Source organism: Pleurodeles waltl, chromosome 4_1, assembly GCF_031143425.1.
Source record: "Pleurodeles waltl isolate 20211129_DDA chromosome 4_1, aPleWal1.hap1.20221129, whole genome shotgun sequence".
Taxonomy (NCBI): domain Eukaryota; kingdom Metazoa; phylum Chordata; class Amphibia; order Caudata; family Salamandridae; genus Pleurodeles; species Pleurodeles waltl.
Genome location: NC_090442.1, coordinates 513,726,432 through 513,747,619, shown reverse-complemented (window position 1 = coordinate 513,747,619; position 21,188 = coordinate 513,726,432). Strand labels below are relative to the sequence as shown.

Below are 21,188 nucleotides of genomic sequence, written 5' to 3'. Positions count from 1 at the left end.
TACATGCCCTACCATATACTAGGGACTTATAGGTAGGTTAACTTAGCCAATTATAATTAGCCTAATTTGCATATCCATTTTACACAGAGCACAGGCCCTGGGACTGGTTAGCAGTACCCAGGGCACCATCAAAGTCAGGAAAACACCAGCAAAAAGAGGAAAATGGGGGCAAAAAGTTATGGGGCCTCTGCAATCAGCCCTGTTTTCTCACACAACCCCCCCCCCAGCCCACACGCCCAGGAGACTCAGCCCAACCCTGGGAGAGTCTTCCTGGCTTGTTAGGCGAGGAAGACAGTGAAGAAAACTGGCTGTCCCTTTGCAGGGCCTACTCTGCCTTACATCCCCCTGTCAGGGTCACTCCCTCTGGGTAGTGAAGCCATCCCAACAGTAAAAGGACCCAACTCAAACTGAAACTTCCCTCTAGGGGGGTCTTCTTCCTTTCTCTCTGCCAACTTGGGTAGTGAGGTGTCCACCTCCTCTACTCCAAACTTTGCTAGGGCAACACCTAGCTTACCCAAAGAGGTCACCCAACACTTGAGCAACCCCACCATGACCAATAGGGTCAGGGGGCCTACTTTGCTATCGGCCCTGGGGTCTGCCTCCCAGGCCAAGTACAGTGCTGCCAGGAAGGCTAGCACCCAGCAGAGGCTACTGACAGCTGTCAGTACCCAGAACCACACCCTAAGCTCTCCACTGACAGGTGGCTGAGCTGCTTTAGGGGCATCTTTGGGGTCCTGGCACCCCTCTTGCTGTCTAGAGTGGGGGGCTACCACCTCCTGTGGCAGACACCCTCCTTCCACTCTCCCTTCTGTCAGTGCAGGGGCAACACCTTGCATCTGGACAGCTGCCTGACTACTCAGGACTTCCTTGGGGTCAGGTGAGGCCTCACCAGTGCCAACTCTGGGCTCCCCCCCTACTGGGGCAGAAGGCCCTTGGCTCCCTGGAACTCTCTTTAAGAGTGGCCTACCCTTCCTTTTCTTCTTTCCTTTTCTTGGGGACCCCTGTCTCCTAACTGTAGGGACTGACTCCCCAGGACTTTGGGTTGGGGGGGCGCCCTGGGCGACCACCCCATCTGTGACCAGACTCACCTCTGGGAGGTCATTGCCCAGGATACAATCTAAGGGAAGGTCAGCACTGACTACCACCCTAATCCAGTCAAGGATACCCTCCCTCTCTAGGGGCACTATGGCTACAGGTTTGGAGGTGACCTCCCCTGTGGCTATCCTGACTTTCTTTGTCTTTCCTGGGACATACATGTCTGGGGTCACTAACCGGTCACTCACTATAGTGTGACTGGCACAGGTGTCCCTCAGGCCAGTGGTAGGGATCCCATTCACTTGAATGTGGTGGAAGTGCCTACTCCCACCCTCAGGGATCACCAGCTTACCATCTGGTCCTGTCTCCCAGCACAATGCTAGGAGGACTTCATCATCTGAGGAATCCTCCTCTATGGCTACACTGGACAGCCCAGTGCTAACCACCTTCCTTGGACAGGCTGCATCTCCTCTGAAGTGACCTGTCTGCTGACAGTCAAAGCAAGCCCTACTGTCCAAAAGTTTTTTTAACCCTGGGTCTCCCTGTCTCTGCTTGTCAGAGTGGGAGTGGGATTTACTCTCCTCCTTCTTAGGGTTCTGGGGTACAGAGGGAGTCTCTGTGGTGGGCTTACCACCTCCCTCCTTAGGTTTTTGGGGACCTGTCCCCCCCTTCTTGGAGTCTCCCCCCTGGGACTTGACAACCACCCTGGTTCTCAACCACTCATCAGCTGCCTCCCCTAGCTCTCTAGGGTTGGTCTGCTTAGAGTGCACTAGATGCTGGCGTAACCTTTCTTGGGTACAATTGGTCAAGATGTGCTCTCTCATGATCAGATTGTATAACCCCTCATAAGTATCTACTTTGTTACCAATAATCCAGCCCTCTAGTGCCTTTAGTGAAATGTCCACAAAGTCAACCCAAGACTGGGTACTGACCTTCTGGGTGTCCCTGAACTTCATTCTATATTGCTCTGGGGTCAGACCAAACTTCTTGGCTAAGCACCTCTTCATACTAGGGTATGAATCTGCCTCCTCCCCCCTTAAGGTCAGAAGCCTATCCCTCCCTGAGTTGGGGACCAACTCCCACAAAAGGGAACCCCAGTATTGAGGCCTAACCCTTCTCATTTGGAGTGTCCTCTCAAAGGCCCCCAGCCACTTATCTATGTCATCCCCCTCTACATAGGCAGGAACTACCCCCTTGGGTAATCTGGGGCAAACTCCCCCACCCATGGACACCTCAGCTTCTTTATCGCTGCTTCCATCTCTTTTCTCTTTGTATGCCCACTTTTTCTTTTCTAGGGCCAGCTTCTCTGCTTCCAAAGCTATGTATGCTAGCTGGGCCTCCAGCTCTCTTTCTCTGATGGATGGGTTCTCTCCTCCTGAAAGGACCCCCTTCCCACCACTAGCTTTGGATCTGCCCCTAGTGACTGTGTTTACTGAGGACCGTTCTTCCTCATCCTCACTTGGGCTCAGAGGCCTTCCCTCCCCTGAGTGGTTAGAGCTTGCATCCTCCCTTCTTTCTCCGTCCTCTGGAGCTTCTTCTGACTCTACCTCTTGGGCCTCAGCCCATGCTGTCAGGGATGTGATCAGGATTTGCTTCCTGAGATCAGTGGTTGCAGGCAACCCTCTTTCAATACACAACCCCCTAAGCTGGACTACTGTCAGTGTGGGTAGGCTAGCCAGATCAAGCTCCATGGTTCCCTAGTTTTGTGTCAACAAAAACTTTTTGCAAAAATTGGAAACAAGAATTTAGAAAAATTACAAAAATTCAATAATTGAAATTAATCCAAATTAAAAATTAAAAACAATTTTTGCACTAGGACAATTTAAAGGATTTTTAATTTGTTTTACCTAAAACTGTAACGTGATATTGAACACAAGTACAGGATCCCGTTGCTGCTTCCAATTATGTTGGAAAATGGGTTATTGGTAGGGCAGGTAGGTACCTACACCTAGCAACAAGCCACTAACCTCCACATAGGTACAGTTAGGTCTCAGTAAATTAATCCCAGCTCAACCCTTGGTAGCTTGGCAACGAGCGTCAAGGCTTAACTTAGGACACAAAGTGTAAAGCATTCAAATATCACAAAACAGTAATTAAATAAAACACAGGAAACAGTTTAAAAATCCAAAACCAATTTATAAAAATAGTTTATATTTTTATCTTTAAAATGACACAAAAACGATTAAAATCGGTTCAGGGGAACCGGAGATATGAATTTTTAAAGAATTATTACTTTTCTAGCGCTTAGAAACAAAAAGCGCCAATCGGGTCATCTGGTTGCACCTCGACCGGGGCAAAGTCAAACTTTCAGGCCGACCGCGATGGAGCCCTCCTCGGCTACAGGTCGCGGGAGGCCTCGGTTAAAAAGTTACCTTCTGACTTAGTCTTTATTTTGAAGTTTTTCTTCACCGGGACGAACCTGCCAGTTGAATCCGACCTCCTGGAGCCCTTGTCCGGATACGCGATGTGGGTTTCCTCGGTGGAGACTTTTACCTTCGGACTTAGTCGTTTTTTTTAGATGAAAATCCTTCGACCGGGGTAAACCTGGATCTTGATCCGACGTCCATGGAGCCCTTCTCGGATACGATGGCTGGGAGGTCCCGGTCAACTTTTTACGTTCGGACTTAGTCTCTTTTTTGGATATTTTTCTTTACCGGGACGAACCACGAAGTCAGGCCGGGTCGCGGTTGAGGCAAGCCGGCTAGAATTTCCGCGGCGGGTCGGTCCCTCTCTGGAGCTTTTTTCCAAAAATTCTCAAATCTTTTCCAAACTTCTGGGGCTTCACCCAGATGTTCTTTTAAGGTTCTTTTGGGGTCCACAGCTCACCCCAAGGGTCCAGAAGTTCTGTGATGGTCCTTGGGGGGTGCGGACTTCAACTCCCAGAATGCACCTGGCGCAAACTCCTTTTTGGCCACTGGACAGTGGTCAGCTGGTCGCTTTCTTCAGGAGTTGGTGCAGGGGACTCTGGTTTAGCAATTTTTCACCTGTAGCAAACAGGGAGTCCCTCCTTGAACCAGTTGAAGCCAGGCAAAGTCCTTCTTGTGGTGAAGCCCAAGTGTGCAGCTGGTGCAGTCCTTCTGAGTGCAGGGTGCAGGTGCAGGCCAGGGGTCCAGCAGGGCAGTACTTCTTCTTCTTTAGTTCCTTTCTTGTTGAATTCTGGAGGGGATCTGAGGCGTGGGTGCAGGTCTGCCAGTTTTATCCTTGCTCCTGGGTGAAAAGCAGGGGGGCCCTGGTTCTCCAATCAGGGACAGGGTCGTCCCCCTGTGATGACCACTTCCTGGGAAGTGTGGCAAAAATCCATCCCAGAAGGCAACAGTCTCTAAAAATCCAACATGGATGAATCTGATTTTTGGAGGTTACATCTGGCTGAGCCCACCCACTGGTGTGGCTAAAAATCATAAACACACCCCTCTCCTGCCCTCTCCTAATCTAATCAAGGGGGCACCTAATTGTCTGGGGTTGCAGGATGTGGGGGTGTTGCTGGGTGCTGCAAATGTCCTTCTCTGCCTTTGAAGACCAGTTTGGCAGCCCTCCCCCTTCCTGCCTCAGCATCTGCTGAGGGGAGATTCTCTCCCCCAAGCACATTCCTTTGTGTGAAGCCAGGCCACTTCACACCTAATCAAGGCAGCCTGGCAGAAGCTGCTGCAGGCTGGCCAATCAGAGCACAGCAGCAAAAACAATGCAGAGCTGAAATTGGCAACTTTTTAGGTAAAGTCTAAACTTTTTACCTGGACAAGTTATATTAAATCCAACAACTGGAAGTTGTGGGATTTATTGCAACAATCAATTTGATACCAAATTCTTGGTATGTAACATTTAAGGAGACTTTAAAATTTAAAATAAAGTCTGCCCATTCTAGCCTATGAAGGCCATTTACTTCAATGAGGGAAAAACGAATTTGGCTGTTTTTACCTCACCAGGGCTTATAAATCTATTTTTATAAAGTCCCTGCTTATAGTTACATGGCACCCAGCCCTAGGGGCACATAGGGCACACCTTAGGGGTGACTTATATGTAAAAATAAGGTAGTTTAAGACTTTGGAAGTACCTTTAATTCCAAAGTCGAATTTGCATATAACTTTAATTTAAAAGCAGCCAGCAAGGCAGGCTTGCTTTTAAAATGACACTGGGCACCTCAGCAATGCACCTAGGTGTGCACCACCTATGCTGTGGTCCCTAAACCTACATGCCCTACCATATACTAGGGACTTATAGGTAGGTTAACTTAGCCAATTATAATTAGCCTAATTTGCATATCCATTTTACACAGAGCACAGAGCACAGGCCCTGGGACTGGTTAGCAGTACCCAGGGCACCATCAAAGTCAGGAAAACACCAGCAAAAAGAGGAAAATGGGGGCAAAAAGTTATGGGGCCTCTGCAATCAGCCCTGTTTTCTCACAGTAAGTTTATCATTTGATTTTGAGACTACGTTATGTGATATTAGCATTGTTAATAACCATTCTAACTTTTAAATAAAGGTGCGGTTATTCATGGCCAAGGTGTCATGGTGCGTGGAAATTATTGACTCCCAAGATTATTGATGTTATTGATTGGTATTACTATTGATTTGTTTTAGGATTGGGTCTTGTGGTTGCAACTACTCTAAGCACAGTCAAAAGATCTATTGAACCTCTAATGCGTCCCCTTATAATCTAACGATAAGAAACCAAATAAGGTCAGACGCACTAACACTAGCGGAGTGCTCGTCATGATGGCTTTGTATGTGATGTGGCTGATTTTGAAGATGCTGTGGGCCAGCTAGAGGAGCCAATGGAATGCCATCAGTGTAGGGGTAATGTGATCATATTTCTTCAGGCCATGGATGAGATGGGGTGCAGCATGTAGGATGCACTTTTGGTGTGCCAGTAGAGTCTGGGAATCCATGGAATAGGGCAATACCACCATACAGATGCCAGAGTACAAGGGCTTGAACAGCAGTTCTGAAGTCACTTCTTGCAAGAAGAGGTTTCACTTTATTTTGATCAGGGAACTGGTGTCAGGCCATCTTTGTCCTATTTTGGCAGTTTGTTCCTTGAGGATGATGTTGGTGTTCAGTTTGAATCCAATGCAATTGAGTGAAAGTTGGGGCTCAAAACCATCAATGTTTATAACACTGAGCCTGGTTTGTACTGTTTCTCATTTGTTGTTCTTGGTAAATATTAGGAGCTCTCTGTTGGTTGGCTTGAACTTCAGATAGGTGCTGAGCATCCAGGTCTGAATGATTGAATGTGATACTGTAAATTGTCCAGTACTCAAGGTGTTAATGCACAAGAAAGGAGGTGAACATGGATATTAACTCATACATGCCACTAGCTCTGAATCCCAAGTGTTCTTTGGGTCCACTCAACTGTTGCCTCCCTCTCCATTATATTGCCATTACCTACCCATTAATAATCACCTTAAAACACTAACTGGACCCTCTGCAAATGTGAACCCCTGCTGTAAATTACCCATGACTTGAGTCTCTGATATTTTTAGCCGGTTGTTTGTCTTGACACACACAAAAATTATGCATATTTGCTATGGATTTCAATGCAGAGTGGAGCAATGTGGTTTGAAGGGGAGGACTATCTGTGCCTTCCATCATGAGCATAATTACTGAAAGGTCATGAGATCACCATAGACTAACATCGGTGACACTTTTGAATTAAGACATGAGAGACAGACCTCAGTTGTATAAATTATTTGTTCAGTCATTGAAAATCAGGTCCTCCTTAGAATCCTGTGTATGTGGATACATCATATGAGAGTGGCCCACATTGTGCACATCAGGATGTACCAGGAGCATATATGTCATTGGTTGACTGTAGCTAAAGTGGAGTATAGCTTGTTATCTCCACAGTAGACATAATGTACGAAATGGAGGTTGGTCACAGAAGCTTTTGTATTGAGGGATGCTCTTAGGGCTTGAAAAGACTGGAGACAGCAGTCTCTTTAGGTGCAAAAGTACTGGCTTTTGTCATTGTAAGAAACTGAGAGTGATAGGTCCTCATCGCAGATAATAACCATGACCCTTGTTAAGGTGAGCCCTAAAATTCACCAAATGAATCCCAGCTGAACCACCTAGTAGCTACGGCACACAGAAGACAGGCTTAACTTAGAAGCAATGTGTGAAGTATTTATGCGGTACCAAATCTGTAATATAGTTCAAATGCAAAACAAAAAAAATCAAAAGAAACAATAAAATTTAACAATGTTTACATTTATCATTAGAAATAGCACCAAGAAACAGACCTCAGTGCAAATTAATGCTGACAACAATTGTGCAACGGTTGTATATACTAACCAGGTTCATTCTGGTCAAGGCTTTTACCTCCTGATTTTCATCCTTTAAATTCTAATTCACCACATGAGTATACGCCCAAAGCACCCCAGAACCTCAAGGAAGGCACTCAGTGATTCACAAAATGCCAGGGGATGTCCAGTTCAGGTCCAGTAGCCACAGGGCAATTGCAGGAAAGGCGTCTTGAAGCGTATTTTATCCCTGTAGCTTGAACACGAATTCTGCCTTATGACCCTTGGAGTCCAGTTCTTTGTCCTGTGTACATGAGAGAGAGAGAGAGAGAGAGAGAGAGATAGGGAAAGAGAGAGAGAGAGAGAGAGAGCAGGTCCCCCTCCTCCATTGCTCATCTCAGGTTGCAGACAGCAGATTCAGTCCTCTTCTGATCTTCCCCTGGTCAAGGAGTGTCCTGAAGTGGGTGCCTAGTGATGCCACATTGATGTCTGGCACAAGCTAATGAGTGGAATGCCCCCTGTGCCACCTTGATCAACAAAGTAAAGGTTGGTTTGGCATTCTGTTTCCCTCCTTTGAAGTGCACCACAGATATTATATGGAAACCCAGCAGACCTGTCAAACAGGCTTTAACTCTGCAATGTCAAAAAGAACGCCACTGTGATTGGGGCCTGTGTGGCTGGGACGACAACAGAAGAGCGCTACCCAAGTGTCAGCTAACCTTTGCTGGGAAGGTCTCTAGAAGTGTGCCCGAGGTGTCATATAAAAAATCCCATTAAACTTGTAAAGCAGATGTGACGTTCAAGCATGATCCAAAACTTTAATGTCACAATGGATCATCCCAGGCTCACCCTGAATATTCTGTCAGGTTTGGATAGGTCTTCTCTGCCCATTCAGATCAGTCTGATTGCTCCTGGGGTGACACTCACACCATATTCACACTTTTGCAAATGCTAATTACTGGCTGGCAAAAGTGAGAGTGCAAAATTACGATTTAGCTTCCACGGACTTAAGGCAGGGCAAAGGTAACTTTCTAAAAGCCCCCTCTCCAAAATATGTATTCAAAACTGACTTTACCATTGGACATGTAATAAATATTTCAAAAAATCCAAACATGAAATTTGTAGGTGTTTCCCAGGCAATGCTAAACATTTTTAAACTTAATATTATATCCCAGAGCTTTTCTATGGAGCATCAAACTCTACTCCAGTGAGAATAGTTTTTTAAGACCTCTTCACTATAAGGGCATGTTTAACATTACACTTTTACATGTCCTACCTATAAATACCATGCACCCTTCCAAATGGAAAATAAGGCCTACTTAGGGGTGACTTATTGATGTTTAAAGGAATGTTTAGGCTTGTCAAAAGGGATTACTTCGAGAGGTGAAATTTGCAGTATTAAAAGTGATCAGCCATACTACAATTTTAGGCCTTAGGACATCCTCTACAGTGCCACAGCAGTGGATGGCACAAATAGTGCTGTGGTCCACTGGTAGCATTTAATTTATAGGCCCTGTGTACACTTCGCACCATATAATGTGGCTTATATTAAAGTCAAATTAACCAGTCAAGGTTATACCGATTTTACCGTTTTGAAAAGCAGAGCACAAACAGTTTGCCAATGGTTAGCATGCACAGAGTTCTATAGCCTGCTAAAATAGTGCTTAGAAAAAAGGCAAAAAGCATCCAGTCAACCCTACAAAAAGGACAAATTCCCAACAGTCATGGCCTGCTACTTAATTTCTTTCAGGTGTTACACCCATCTGGTGATAGATGGAATGTGAAGGCTGCAAATTTCAATCTCTTTTAAAAGTGCATGGACAGTGTTTTACCATATTCTGGTCTTCATTTACTATAAAAGTGGCATTACATCATTAATCACAAACATCTTTAATAAGGGTAAGCGGTAGGGTGGGTTTCGCTGTGGAGGCTTGTGCAAAGACTTTGACCCCTGGTACAATAGAGTATATAATCTCTATCCTACCTCCTAATGTGCAAGCACTCCAGTGCCGGCCTAAATGGCCCTGAGATGGCTAAAGCAGATAATAGGAGTGCATAGTCTGGCAGGGAAATGCAGTGCTAAGCCGCTTCCTGCCAAAATGTCCCCCTTCATTTGACACAGGTATTGCCATTTTGTACCCATGTTTTGGGTTTCTCGTAGCAGGAGATTCCCAGGCCTATCACTCCTTCCTCCGGACAGAAGAAGCCAAATATTCTGCCTGTAGAATCCACAAACCATGTTACCTAAAACATTGTAAAATTGGCGTACACCTGATTGGCATATTTGATTAATTTATAAGTTTCTAGTTAAGTGGTATGCCATATACCCAGGGTCGGTAAATTAAATGCCACTGGTGGGCCTACAGCACTAATTGTGCCACCCTCTTCAGTAGCCCCTTAAAACAGGTCTCAGGCCTGCCATTGCAGCCTGTGCATTGTTTTAAACTCTCAATTTGACTTGGCAAAATAAGCTTTTCTTTTGTTGTGTTTTTCACTTTATTATTGTTTGAGTGCTGCATAAATACTTTACACAATGCCTATAAGTTAATCCTGCCGGCTTTTGTGCCAAGCTACCAGAGGGTTAAGCAAAGGTTAACTTAGTGACTTTTGTTTGTTCACCCCTATAAGGATTGTGGCTGTTACTTGAGAAGGGCTCACGCCCTAACAAACAAACACATTTCTCACAGGCACTTTGTGATTGTCATTGTAATGTTTTCATCAACCAGAAGATCTATAAAATGCTTGTCATATTATTCTCATGACTGATATGTCATTTTATTACATGTTATGCTTTGTATCGTACAAGACACCAATATACAACCAACATTGACTGATTCACTTTTATTTGATCTGTTCTACTGTTCCCTAAGTTGGCATTATGATGGTAAAAATTTCATTTCCCTCTTGTTATCTAATTTGCATGGTTGTATATAGCCAACTGCAATGTATGCCCACCTTTACTGATTCCTTCTTTGAAATAATATTTTGCCTTGGTGCCTCATATAACCACCTATTGTTCATTGGGGAATTACATTTTTGGTATGACAACCCTCCAGAAAATTCCAAGGTGTCCAGGTCCATTTACCTATACATGCTAAGCCCCTTAGCTAAATACTCTGGATTTGATATTGCCACACAGTTCACCTACCAAAAAGGTGTTGGCACTGCATTACATATAGTCATATCACCACCATATTACATTTGAAGCATTTCTGAGGACTGGCACTGCATTGAGTATTGCATGCCCAAGAATCTTCAGTAACTGGTGCTGGTTGAAACTCCAAAAAATAGCTAACACCATCTGCAAGACAAACCCAGTCCCCAGCCCCTTTGTTGAACAGACCTCTGCATTTTCGTTTTGTGATGTAAATGCAGAACTTACTCAGATGATGCAGCCTTCTTCTAAACACACTCCGTGATTAATTGTAAGTGACAAAGCTCGGGGTAGGCCAACTTGAAAGGTAGTGGCGTACGAGCTATGGTACTTTAGAAAGATAATGTGAGGGATTGAGTAAGTATAAAAGCTTACTCATCAAATCCTTTTATTATTTTAACCACATTTATTTTAATGGCAAATAAAGAAAAAAAGCTTTTAAGATACTAAACATGCTCACTTGTCCCAAGTGGGCAACCCGGTAGGTTAAACCCTCCCACAACTCTGTGGCACTTTTTCGGTGGGAAAAATTGATTAATTAAGGATAGCATTTCAACTACATCTCTGCCTCAGCAACCTGAAGAGAATGTGGGTTGCAACGCCGTCATTTCTCACTTCTTGGATCAGATTCCACACCTCCAGAAGGAGACTTCTCATGCATAAGGTGAAATCTGCCACCCCTCCCGGATCCGTGCCCTCCTATCACTATATGAGCTATGCTTCTCATATTGCCCAACCCTCTGTTAGACCCTCTTGCTCAGGGCATTGTCCTTGACAGGTTAAAAGCTGCAGTAATAGTTCCCTTGCTGAAGAAGCTGGTGATGATGCTAAACTGCTGAAAATGTTTTACCTAATTTCACTTTCCCCCTATGCATCCACAATTTTAGAAATCTTTGTTACTCAGGAGCTAAGCATGTCCCTTTCATTCATCCAGCTTTCTTCTTCCATTGCAGGCTGGTTTCCTCCCTGCTTAAAGTACAGCAACAGTGATGATGTCTGTTCTTGATCCTCTACGATGGGAGATGGATTTGAGACGTGGCAATGCTAGTTCTTTCTCCTAGATCTATTATCCACTTTTGACACTGTTGACCACGTTATTCTGCTGAATCGTTTGAAGGTGGCCAATCTATCAGGCCAGGCTTTGAGTTTGATATCCTCCTTCTTGGGAGGCTGCACGGAGGCAGGACAGCTAGGACTGTTTTACTTTTCTAAGACCCATGTCACCTGGGGGGTCTCCGAGGTCTCAGCGTTAACTCCTTTGCTGTTTAATGTTTACAGCTGGCCACTGATCTCAGCCCTGGCTAGTCGTGGTTGTAGGTTCAACAGGTATGCTGATAACTCTCAGCTCATCTTCCGACTTGAGGGTACTGCCCAGTCACACTAGGAATTTCAATCTACTCTGAAGTTCATTTAAAAATGGATGGGCACTAAGTCCCTCAAGCTGAACACCGATAAGACTTAGCTGATTATTCTTAACCAAAGGATGGATTTCTTGGCGAACACCTATCGGCTCTTCGAGGTCGTGCCCCTCCTGTCCCAGCTGTTTCTGCCTAGAGCCTGGCCGTTGTGGTAGACAATCAGCTGTCCGTGATCCTCCAGATCAAGTCAGTCATGATGAAGTGCTTTGTTCTATTGAAATCCATTAGGAAGGTTGCTCCTCTTTTACGATGTGAGGCCTTGAAAGCGACTATTGCAGTGGTAATTTTGTCCTGATCAGACTACTTAAACAACCTGTATTTGGGTCTTCCTGCAAATTCTTTATGCCAACTACAAACCATTCAAAATACTGCAGCGAGGTTAATCTTTAAACTGCGTGGAGCTGTTCGCATATCTCTCCTGCCTTAATGAAGCTTCACGGGCCCGCTGCAAAAAAGCAAGCTGTTATTTTTAAAGCCACTTGTATTATTTACAGATCCATTCATGATCACGCTCCAGCCTTTGTAGTAAGCAGAATGATGAGATGTATTTCTGCTTGATCTCTCAGATCTTTTGTTGCCAACCTGTCAAAAATCCCTTAGTAAAAAGCAACAGAGAGCAAGTGGCAGGAGCATCTCTGTCCTGGCTGCCATCTTATGGAACTCTCCCCCTTCCTCAGTCAGGCTGGAAGCCAACTTCCTGAGGTTCATAAAGCTTTTGAAAGCCTGCTTGTTCAAGGAAACTTTTGATTAGCTCGAGTCCCTGCCCCTCTCCCTCCTGATTGTCATAGTGCCAAGAGCCTTTTGGGAGTACATGCAAACTATATGTTTTTCTAACATAACCTTGGACAAATTCTGTAACATACCATGCAAGCCAAATTGCTTAAGTAAGGTTTTTCTTTCACTCAAATAGTATTCATTCATTTGATTTCAGATGGATACATGGCAATGTTGTCATTGCTAGATTGTGAACCCGGGACATGCAGTAGCATTCAATCAACCAAACATTTATAGAACGCTGCAAATCACCTATGAGGGTCTTGAGGCACTTGAGCTGTATGCTGCTGCATGGAGGAATAATTCTTCAAACATCCAAGTCTTTAGTTCTCTTCTGAAGCGCTGGTGGGACAGTGCAGTCCTGAGATGCAGGGGGAGGTTGTTCCAAGCCGTGTCTGCCAGGTGCAAGAAGGAGAATCTGGGGAGGTTGAGTATGAGTCTTGCCCTTTGAACTATCTTACCTATTTTACTTTACATTATAACCTGTAAATTGCAAACATTACTGAGAAAGCAAAAGCAAAATACCATCCTACCTATTTTCCCCTCCTCCACTTTAGTATACACTTTCAAAAGAAGTTGATTTAAACATCACAAACAATGTCCTATTGTAGATCTGTTGCTAGCCAAGACGGCCTTGTGTCATCCCACATAAACTATTAATTGCTTTGGGTAAGACCCCAAGGGTAATTGCTTTAAGACAGTGCTATTCACATGTTGGATTAACCCAGAGAAGTCTCTCAGTCTCAGTGACTTGCTATCTTCTAAGGAGTGCATGTGGTGCATTATTTCCAAGAGCAAGATCAGCTAGCAGAGACTATTGAAAACAGAACGATTCTTGGACGAATGCTTGCCTGACTAAAATCAACACATTATGCATGGTAAGCAAACACTTCTTTAGAATATCATCAAAATAGCTATGAATAGACATTACAATATTGTCAAATATTTTAGGAAAATATTGTAATACAACATACTGTTACATACAATATGTAAAACAGTTTTACTGAAAAATTTAAATCACAGTAGTAAGTTTCATATGTGGTTTTTGTTTGTTTTAATAGGGTAGACCACATTTTTCTGTGTCTTGCTTGCAGTCTTGCCAGACGAGGACTCTCCAACCCTCAACACATCCAAAAACACATACTCTGTGTTTCTGGCTATATTTAGAGACATGAAATATCCATTGCTGCCTCCTTTACTTGTCCCATGTCTTCCTGCAAACTGAGACTAGTGTGGGTACAGAAGCATTTTGCAGGCCCTGCAGAAAGGGTTCTCTTAGGGAGAAAACTGTAACAGGTCCTGATAGTCATAGTCCCTATCAGGAAGAACAGCATCCACATGGGCCCCATAGTGCCCTGTTGATAGGCAATGCTGCTGCTCTAGCACTTCACCTTGAAGAGGGATAGAGGGCATACCCAAAAACGACAGGATTCAATCCACGTTGTGACTGGAAAAAGCAGAAAGATGTATTTTGTGCTGGGATCTCAGGGCACAACTTGAGGTTGTGTGATGTGTGTGTCCAGGGATGACTGCTATGAAGGGCTGCAGGGGAAGCGTGCGGAGTAAAGGGGGGGCAACAATAAATACATTAAAAAAAAATAACACTTACCTGCTGCTTCTGCTGCCTCGGTGCTTCTGCCTTGCTCCCATCCCCACCTAATCCAGAGGCAGCATGAGAGAAGCACCAGGATTGGCCTGAGTGGGCTGAAATGCAGCCGGGTGGACTGTTCTAAGTGTATATGTCAGTTTGGTTGGCCTCAGACGGCTGGTCCAACTGACATGTGCACATAGAGTGCACCTACCCTTCCTCCTTCCTGGTGTTGTGGAGGATACTGGCCCCGCCCTACCTAAGTGCAAAAATAAAATAATTCATTATTTTATTTTTCTGCTTCCTTTGAGCAGGGGAGCGACCCTCCTCCACCATAGAGAAGGGGCCGCCCCTGTGTGTGTACCCTAAAGCCCTTGAAAGTGGTCCAGGAGTCAAAGCATTATGACGCCAAGTACAAAAGAAAGTTGCTGCTTTTGCTTTTTTGGGACTGTTCCACTTTCCTTGACCCCATCCCACCATTCTGACATTAAAGATAAGGTGCAAGGGCATGGATGTGTCAGTCACTCTCCATTAACGTCATGTGCCATGGCGCCAGTGCACCTGAGTTGTTGGGTTGTCATTGAACCCATACCAGATCGAGGCCATGTGCCACATTTTCAGTGCACTTCTGGCTCCCGCTTGTGTGCCTTCAGGCCCCTGCAGAATCACAGGGACCACAGTCAAGTTGTTACTAGCTGCACTATCTGTCCCCTCTGGACCTGTTACTGAGACTGTACTAACTCCAGTACAAACTTCCACCCTGGCCTTGAGACCAAAGCTGGTTCCTGCTGCTCTGACAGATCATTCTGAACAGCTCTTATGCTGGTGCCTACTATACAAGCACTCATGGATGATCTGGGCCAAAACCCATGTAGGATTCCACACCGATGACAGTTCAAGCTAGGCTAATGTCATTTTATGAGGTTAAAAAAGTGCAACCTGTTGTAATGCACTCTGACTTGACTCCTGTGCCTCTACCGCTTCATAGCTATCAGCAGGCCCAATAATTGCTTTTTGTCTCTGTTCTGTCTCCGCGCCAGAGCAGGATACACCCTAGGAAATTGATAATGGTGATGGGAAGGCCATGATTTACAAACTGCCACATTGGCCATCAGCGAAAGAGTGTGCTGTGTTTGCTGTGGTGGTTCAGAGGGCAGCCACAGTGCCAGAATTACAGCTGTCTGCCATTGAGACTAACACAACATTTTTGATGGAAATCCTACAGCCTGGGCTTGCAACATCTGATTATCGCTATGGTTATATCAAAATAATAGTCTAACTACTTGACCCAAAGTGATTGATTTTTTGTGTGCTCCACTATTATTTTAATCCTCCATAGACATGCCTGGTTTAGGTCCACTCGGTTCTCCAGTGACCTACAGGCTTTGCTAATGGACATGTCCTTTGATGGGTATCCGAGAGAAGGCAGGCCCTGCTTGGAATGCTTTAAGGATAGCAGAGTTGCAAAAACGTTTGCTGGGGCTCTTGATTCCTGGCCGTTATACCTTATGACTGGCTTATAGGCAGATACAGCCTTCCCAGCCAGTTGTGTAACAGACAGACCTGTCCTTTTGGGGCCGGGTGCCATGGATCAAGAAGTCAAAGTGTGGGGCACCTAAAACACCTATCTTCCAACTCCTCGTCCCCTTTTAGAACGGCAAACAAACTGCTTTAGCTTTCCCTCAGCTGCAAATTCCCAACCAGTGAGAGGCAGAATTCAACACTTCTTGCTATGTTGGTGTTCTATCACATCTTCACATCTGACAGATAGATCTTGCAAATTCTTCAAACAGGCTACACCCTATATTTTAATTTACTCCCACCAATATTGCTCCTGCACTGGAACCCGTCTCACAGAACATCTGTTGATCCTGCTTCAGGGTGTATGCCTCTTGCTCATCAAGGGTCCCATAAGGAGGATACCAGACTCTGAGAAAGGTGAGGGTTGTTACTCTTGCTATTTCTTCATCCTGAAAAAGTACAGAGGCCTCAGGATTATCTTGGATATCTGACCCCTGAATCCTTCTTGCAGTACGAAAAAGATGTTGTGTTTTGCTTGTTGTGAATATAATACATCTCCACTGGGTGTTGCAGTTTTTAGGGTGATGTTTTTATTAATTTCACAGGGTTTACTTTACCTGAGTTTATGCTGCTGCTCTTAGGACTGGGAACAGGAAGACAGAGGAGCAAAGTAATGTTCGGATTACTTACTCATAATCTTCATTACTCTGAGTCATAGTCTTCCTCTTCAGAGTACTGGTCACTGGCCCTTCCTTTGACGTTTGATGTCAAATGCTTTAAGGAAAGTAAATATTGTGTTAGGTTATGTTTTGACTTATATATTTTGATTTGTGAAAGATTAGACCTTCCTTTTTGTGTCCAATGACAGGAATTGAGGTGGCAGCCATATTGTTAGGGGCTAAAATAACCCTTTATTAGATAACTGAATTCTGTACCTTAATGAAACAGAAGCTCATGCTGTGAGAATGGCGACAAGTAGGCTATGACAGAGTAATAATCGCCGTTAATTGGAGTATTGGGCACATCATTCAACCTGCACGCTTTGTGAAAGGTACCATTACCAGGAAACCCATCAGTGCTGGATGGCATCCACCCCAAGCTCGGAGTCTGTCCTCCATTTGTTTACTCTTAAATCACATACGCCTGATGCCAAGACAACAAAAGGAAGACATTGCCAGGTTCCGCGGGTAGGAATTCCAGCTCAAGTGCCTGCTTTGTATATCTGACATGAGCAAAAAAACACATTTTGCATTAAGAGGTGAGGTGTGCATGTATTTTATTTGTTTATTTAGTCACATGCGTGTCTATTAATTTGCTGAGACGAAACACGTTGTTTCTGATTTTAAGTGATATCTGCAATGCCAGCTGAATGCTGTGGGATACACGTATGGTTTGCAAATACACAGTATTCATTTTAATTACTAACTTTGTTTCACCATGGAACTCTCTGTTTTTCGACTTCTCCTAGCCAGAGTAAGCTTCCTGCGTTAATGTTATCCCTGTGAGGACTAAGGATCTACCTCCGGGCCAGAAAAGCTACCCGTGACCTTACTGGTGGAGAAGCCTAGTGCTTAAGAAAGCTATTTCTGGCAAACCTAGAGGACTGAACTTTTTTTGTTTGTTCATTAGAGTCTGTGCATAATTTATGAGCAATTTGGTAACTGTTGTTGGTTCTTGTTCTTTTATTCTTTGTGCATGTTAAAACTACTTATGCGGTTAGACTCTGATAATGTACATTACATTAAGCATGTGCAAATAATCTTTATTTGCCAAAGCTGCATTATAAGCGAATTCGTTCCAGATGGTTCACAACCTCTGTGCAACAGATGTGTGTGTTGAACATCCTAAAGCTGGCAGGAAGTATTATCATAATTAGGTATTTAAATGGTACATTTTTGTAGCATGTTCATTAGTTGTGTTCAGAGCAGAGAGTAAAGACGATACAGGGATACATCATTCGACAGACAAACCCATGGAAGACCAGGACACGTTCTAGCATGCTCATAAGCTCATTTTATACTTAACACTATTTCTTTACAAGTAGCTGATTCAATGTTCCTTCTACTACAATAAAGCACTTCAATTCGAGTCTTCCTATCCTGCTCTAGAAACTGCAACTATGTTTATCTACTGCCCTGCATCTATATTTACTGCTCCACATATAATGATATCTACAGCTTATCTTATTCATGTACAACTCAAACATCGTTAAAGCTCCGTGACACCCCACATGCAGGGTTGTGGCCCTATTACATCAAGAACAAACAAAAGTACAAGCCAGAAGATACAGCGTCAGGTGCTGCAGAACCACGGTCCTGAAAACACCTTAGGAAAACAATCTTGAATAAAAAAACAGTTCATCAACTATGACACAAATTACTGAAAGACAGAATGTTCATTATAATGTGCAATGCCATTTCACCCTGAGTGATCCTGGTGAGAGTAAGCAAAAAGTGTTTTGGTAAATTTCTGTGGCCATTTGTCTGGTGGAGAACATGGTTTGTGGGTACCACTGTGTGCGGTCGTAGGTAGCAGGATAGCCTGAGGAATTAAAATGAGGCCTTGGCCATAGGAGGCGAGAAAAGAGGCAGGTTGCACACACATGGCACAGGCAGTGTGTGCATTAGTACATGCCTTTACTACGCCAAAGAGTCTGTGTTTCGAATGTTTGTTTCATTCGCTAGTTCCCAGTCACCGATAAAGTATCAAACAAGTAAAGCAGCACTATTCTTGTCAAACTAAAATGCATATGTTACTTCTTCTAGGACTGTCCTGTTCACTCTGACGTCTGTAGTTGTGCTCGTCATTACTACTGACTGGATCAGCTGGGACAAGCTAAATCGTGGATTCCTGCCGAGTGACGAGGTGTCAAGAGCATTCCTGGCTTCTTTTATCTTGGTATTTGACCTACTTATTGTGATGCAGGTACATTCTGAGTGTTTTGCTTGTGGGTATTCTATATGTCCATTATTACATTAGTTCACATCGTGCCAATCCACTGTATAATTTAAATCGCAATCAATTCAGCCTGTATATATAATAATGTAGTTATGTTTATCATACGCTGGATACAGCAATACGATTTGATACTTTGCAAAGAGAAGCTCTGCCTAGTTACATTATAGGTTGTTTGCTGCTTTCATTTGCATCACATTTTAATGTATGAATTATTTAAAAATGTCAAAGAAGAAACCTATTCAAATCAATGGAGTTCTGCCAAGCACACAAGCCAGGCAAACGTGTGTGGCGAAACACACTCAAAGCAAAGATCACTATGAAAAGCTCTTGAAAAAAGAAACCAATATAAGTTGCAACCCTAGCATAAGAACAAGGTATTGACAATGTGTAGCAGTATTTATATATTTGCAAAGGGACAATATTATTAACGAATGTAAAAGGTATGTTTCGCCTGACTCGCCCATTTCACATATTTGAGGTAAGCATTACATAAGTGACGCCAGACATTGTAATTTAAATATGTTCGGAATTCTAATTTTAATATGTATTGCCTTTTCAGAAAATCTTTCCTTAATTCGATGTCAGTAAAAGCGATGAGACACGTGTAAATGCTCCTGATATTCAATTCATTTACAAAATTTAGCAGTTCAGATGTCCAATCGCATTGGCTACCCATTCGACTTTATGATTCTACAAGCTTTTCGGTATAACACCAGAGCAAATGTAATCTAATGTACTTGTAGAGTGCAAGAGTGTCTATACTAGCTATGAAATTCAAAATATCTTACATGTATGATGGCCATGTTGCTTCTGGTGAAATTATTTTGAGATTATGTAAGGTTGAAATATCTACGTAGTTAGATCTATAAATTAATAATAGCACATAATGTTACACATTGAATGACACCTTGTTCAGTGATCTATCTTGATTTCTTCCTGAACAGGTATTTAGAGCTAACAATCTGTTCTTTCAAAATGACTGTACTATTCATTAATGAGGACTCATGAATATTGGTAAATTGCGTTACAAACCCATTTATGTGAAAAAACCAAAAGCATACTGTTGGGTTTCTCGTGCTCTGCTTTGTTCCTCGCGCAGTGGAACCAGAGTGTGCGGAATCGTGGAATGGAATGTTAGGTGTGGGGGTTTGTCTTGGAAACCGAGTGGGCGGTTGGTACCGGGGGAGACTGAAGGAGGACGGAGGTATTGAAGCTGTCGTATTCTTCCTAACTGAATAAAAGAAGTTCAACTTACCGGTGTGGTTTGGACTACCCTTCAGTGGCGACGAGTGATTCTTCATCTATCATCGCGTATAACAACTGATCTTTCCACTTCATTACGCAAAGGTTTTTCCTGATTACGTCGTGGTCAACCGATCGTGAGCAACTGACAGCTTCATCTTCCGCATACATTGAGTCCTTGAAGACTTTCGATAAGTACGCTTGAATCCTGGCGCATCGAGTGTGTACTGTGTTCGACGACTAGTACGTTTCTTCTTCCGGCGGCCATTTTGATGTATGCTTTTGCGTGTCACGGTGACACGCACACCATCCGCTGCCATTTTAGGACACAATTGCACGTCATTGCATTGCGGCCATATTAGATTAAAGCATTTGCGTGTCACGGTGACACGCACACCATCGGCGGCTATTTTGGTGGCTGCAACGTGTTCTGTATCTAGAGCGCGTTTATTAAGCTTCCATTAACCAAACAGGAATTTGCGCGTCACGGTGACACGCACACCTACGTCACTGCCGTTTTAAATTGCGCTATTTGAACATTTATATTTGTATTGGACGAAGGAAAGTAATTTTGAAGAGTCTTCCCTGCCTGTGACAAGCACACCTTTATCATCTTATCTCGGCACACTTTGGCATCCATATTGAATGTACTTACAGAGTAGCTTTATTTATTACAATCTGTATTTTATGTTATTTTGATCTTCACTATGCAACAGTCTATTTCCCCACCTCCTCCTTTTGTACCTAATCCAGCTTCTCCTGACGCGGATTGGGAACAATGGAAGGAGGCATTTGAAGCATATTTGGACGCTCTTGAGGGTGAAACATTCACTCACAAGAGAAAATTTGCGATTTTGAGACACTGCCTAGGAAATGAAGGGTGGAAAATTTTGAAATATATTCCCAAGGTAACTGTTGTAACTTCAGTGGGTGAAGGTGATAGTGTTGAAGATGACTACGAAACAGCAATCAAGTCTTTGGACACAAGGTTCAAGAGGTGTAGAAATGTCACCTTGGAAAGACATCAGTTCTACAAAAGGGTTCAAGCTGAAGGCGAATCTGCGTCTGGTTATGTTGGTGCCTTGAGACTATTAGCGGTTTCATGTGATTATAAGGAATTCGAAGAAGAAATGATCAAGGATCAACTCGTAGAGAAAACTAATAATAAAAAAGTGCAAGAGGCCCTGTTATCTACACCTAATTTAACCCTACAGAAAGCATTGGAGATTGCCACCAGAATCGAAAGTACTGTATCATTCATG

General features: G+C 43.7%; 1 protein-coding gene across 1 annotated transcript in view; it reads left to right on the top strand.

The window, feature by feature from the left end:
* Positions 1-21,188, top strand: part of TMEM117 (transmembrane protein 117) — a 2,258,187-nt gene that overhangs the window by 1,774,781 nt on the left and 462,218 nt on the right. Inside the window, exon 6 of the mRNA XM_069228825.1 lies at positions 18,492-18,651. Coding sequence (XP_069084926.1) covers positions 18,492-18,651 — 160 coding nt within the window. The remainder of the gene's footprint in view (positions 1-18,491; positions 18,652-21,188) is intronic.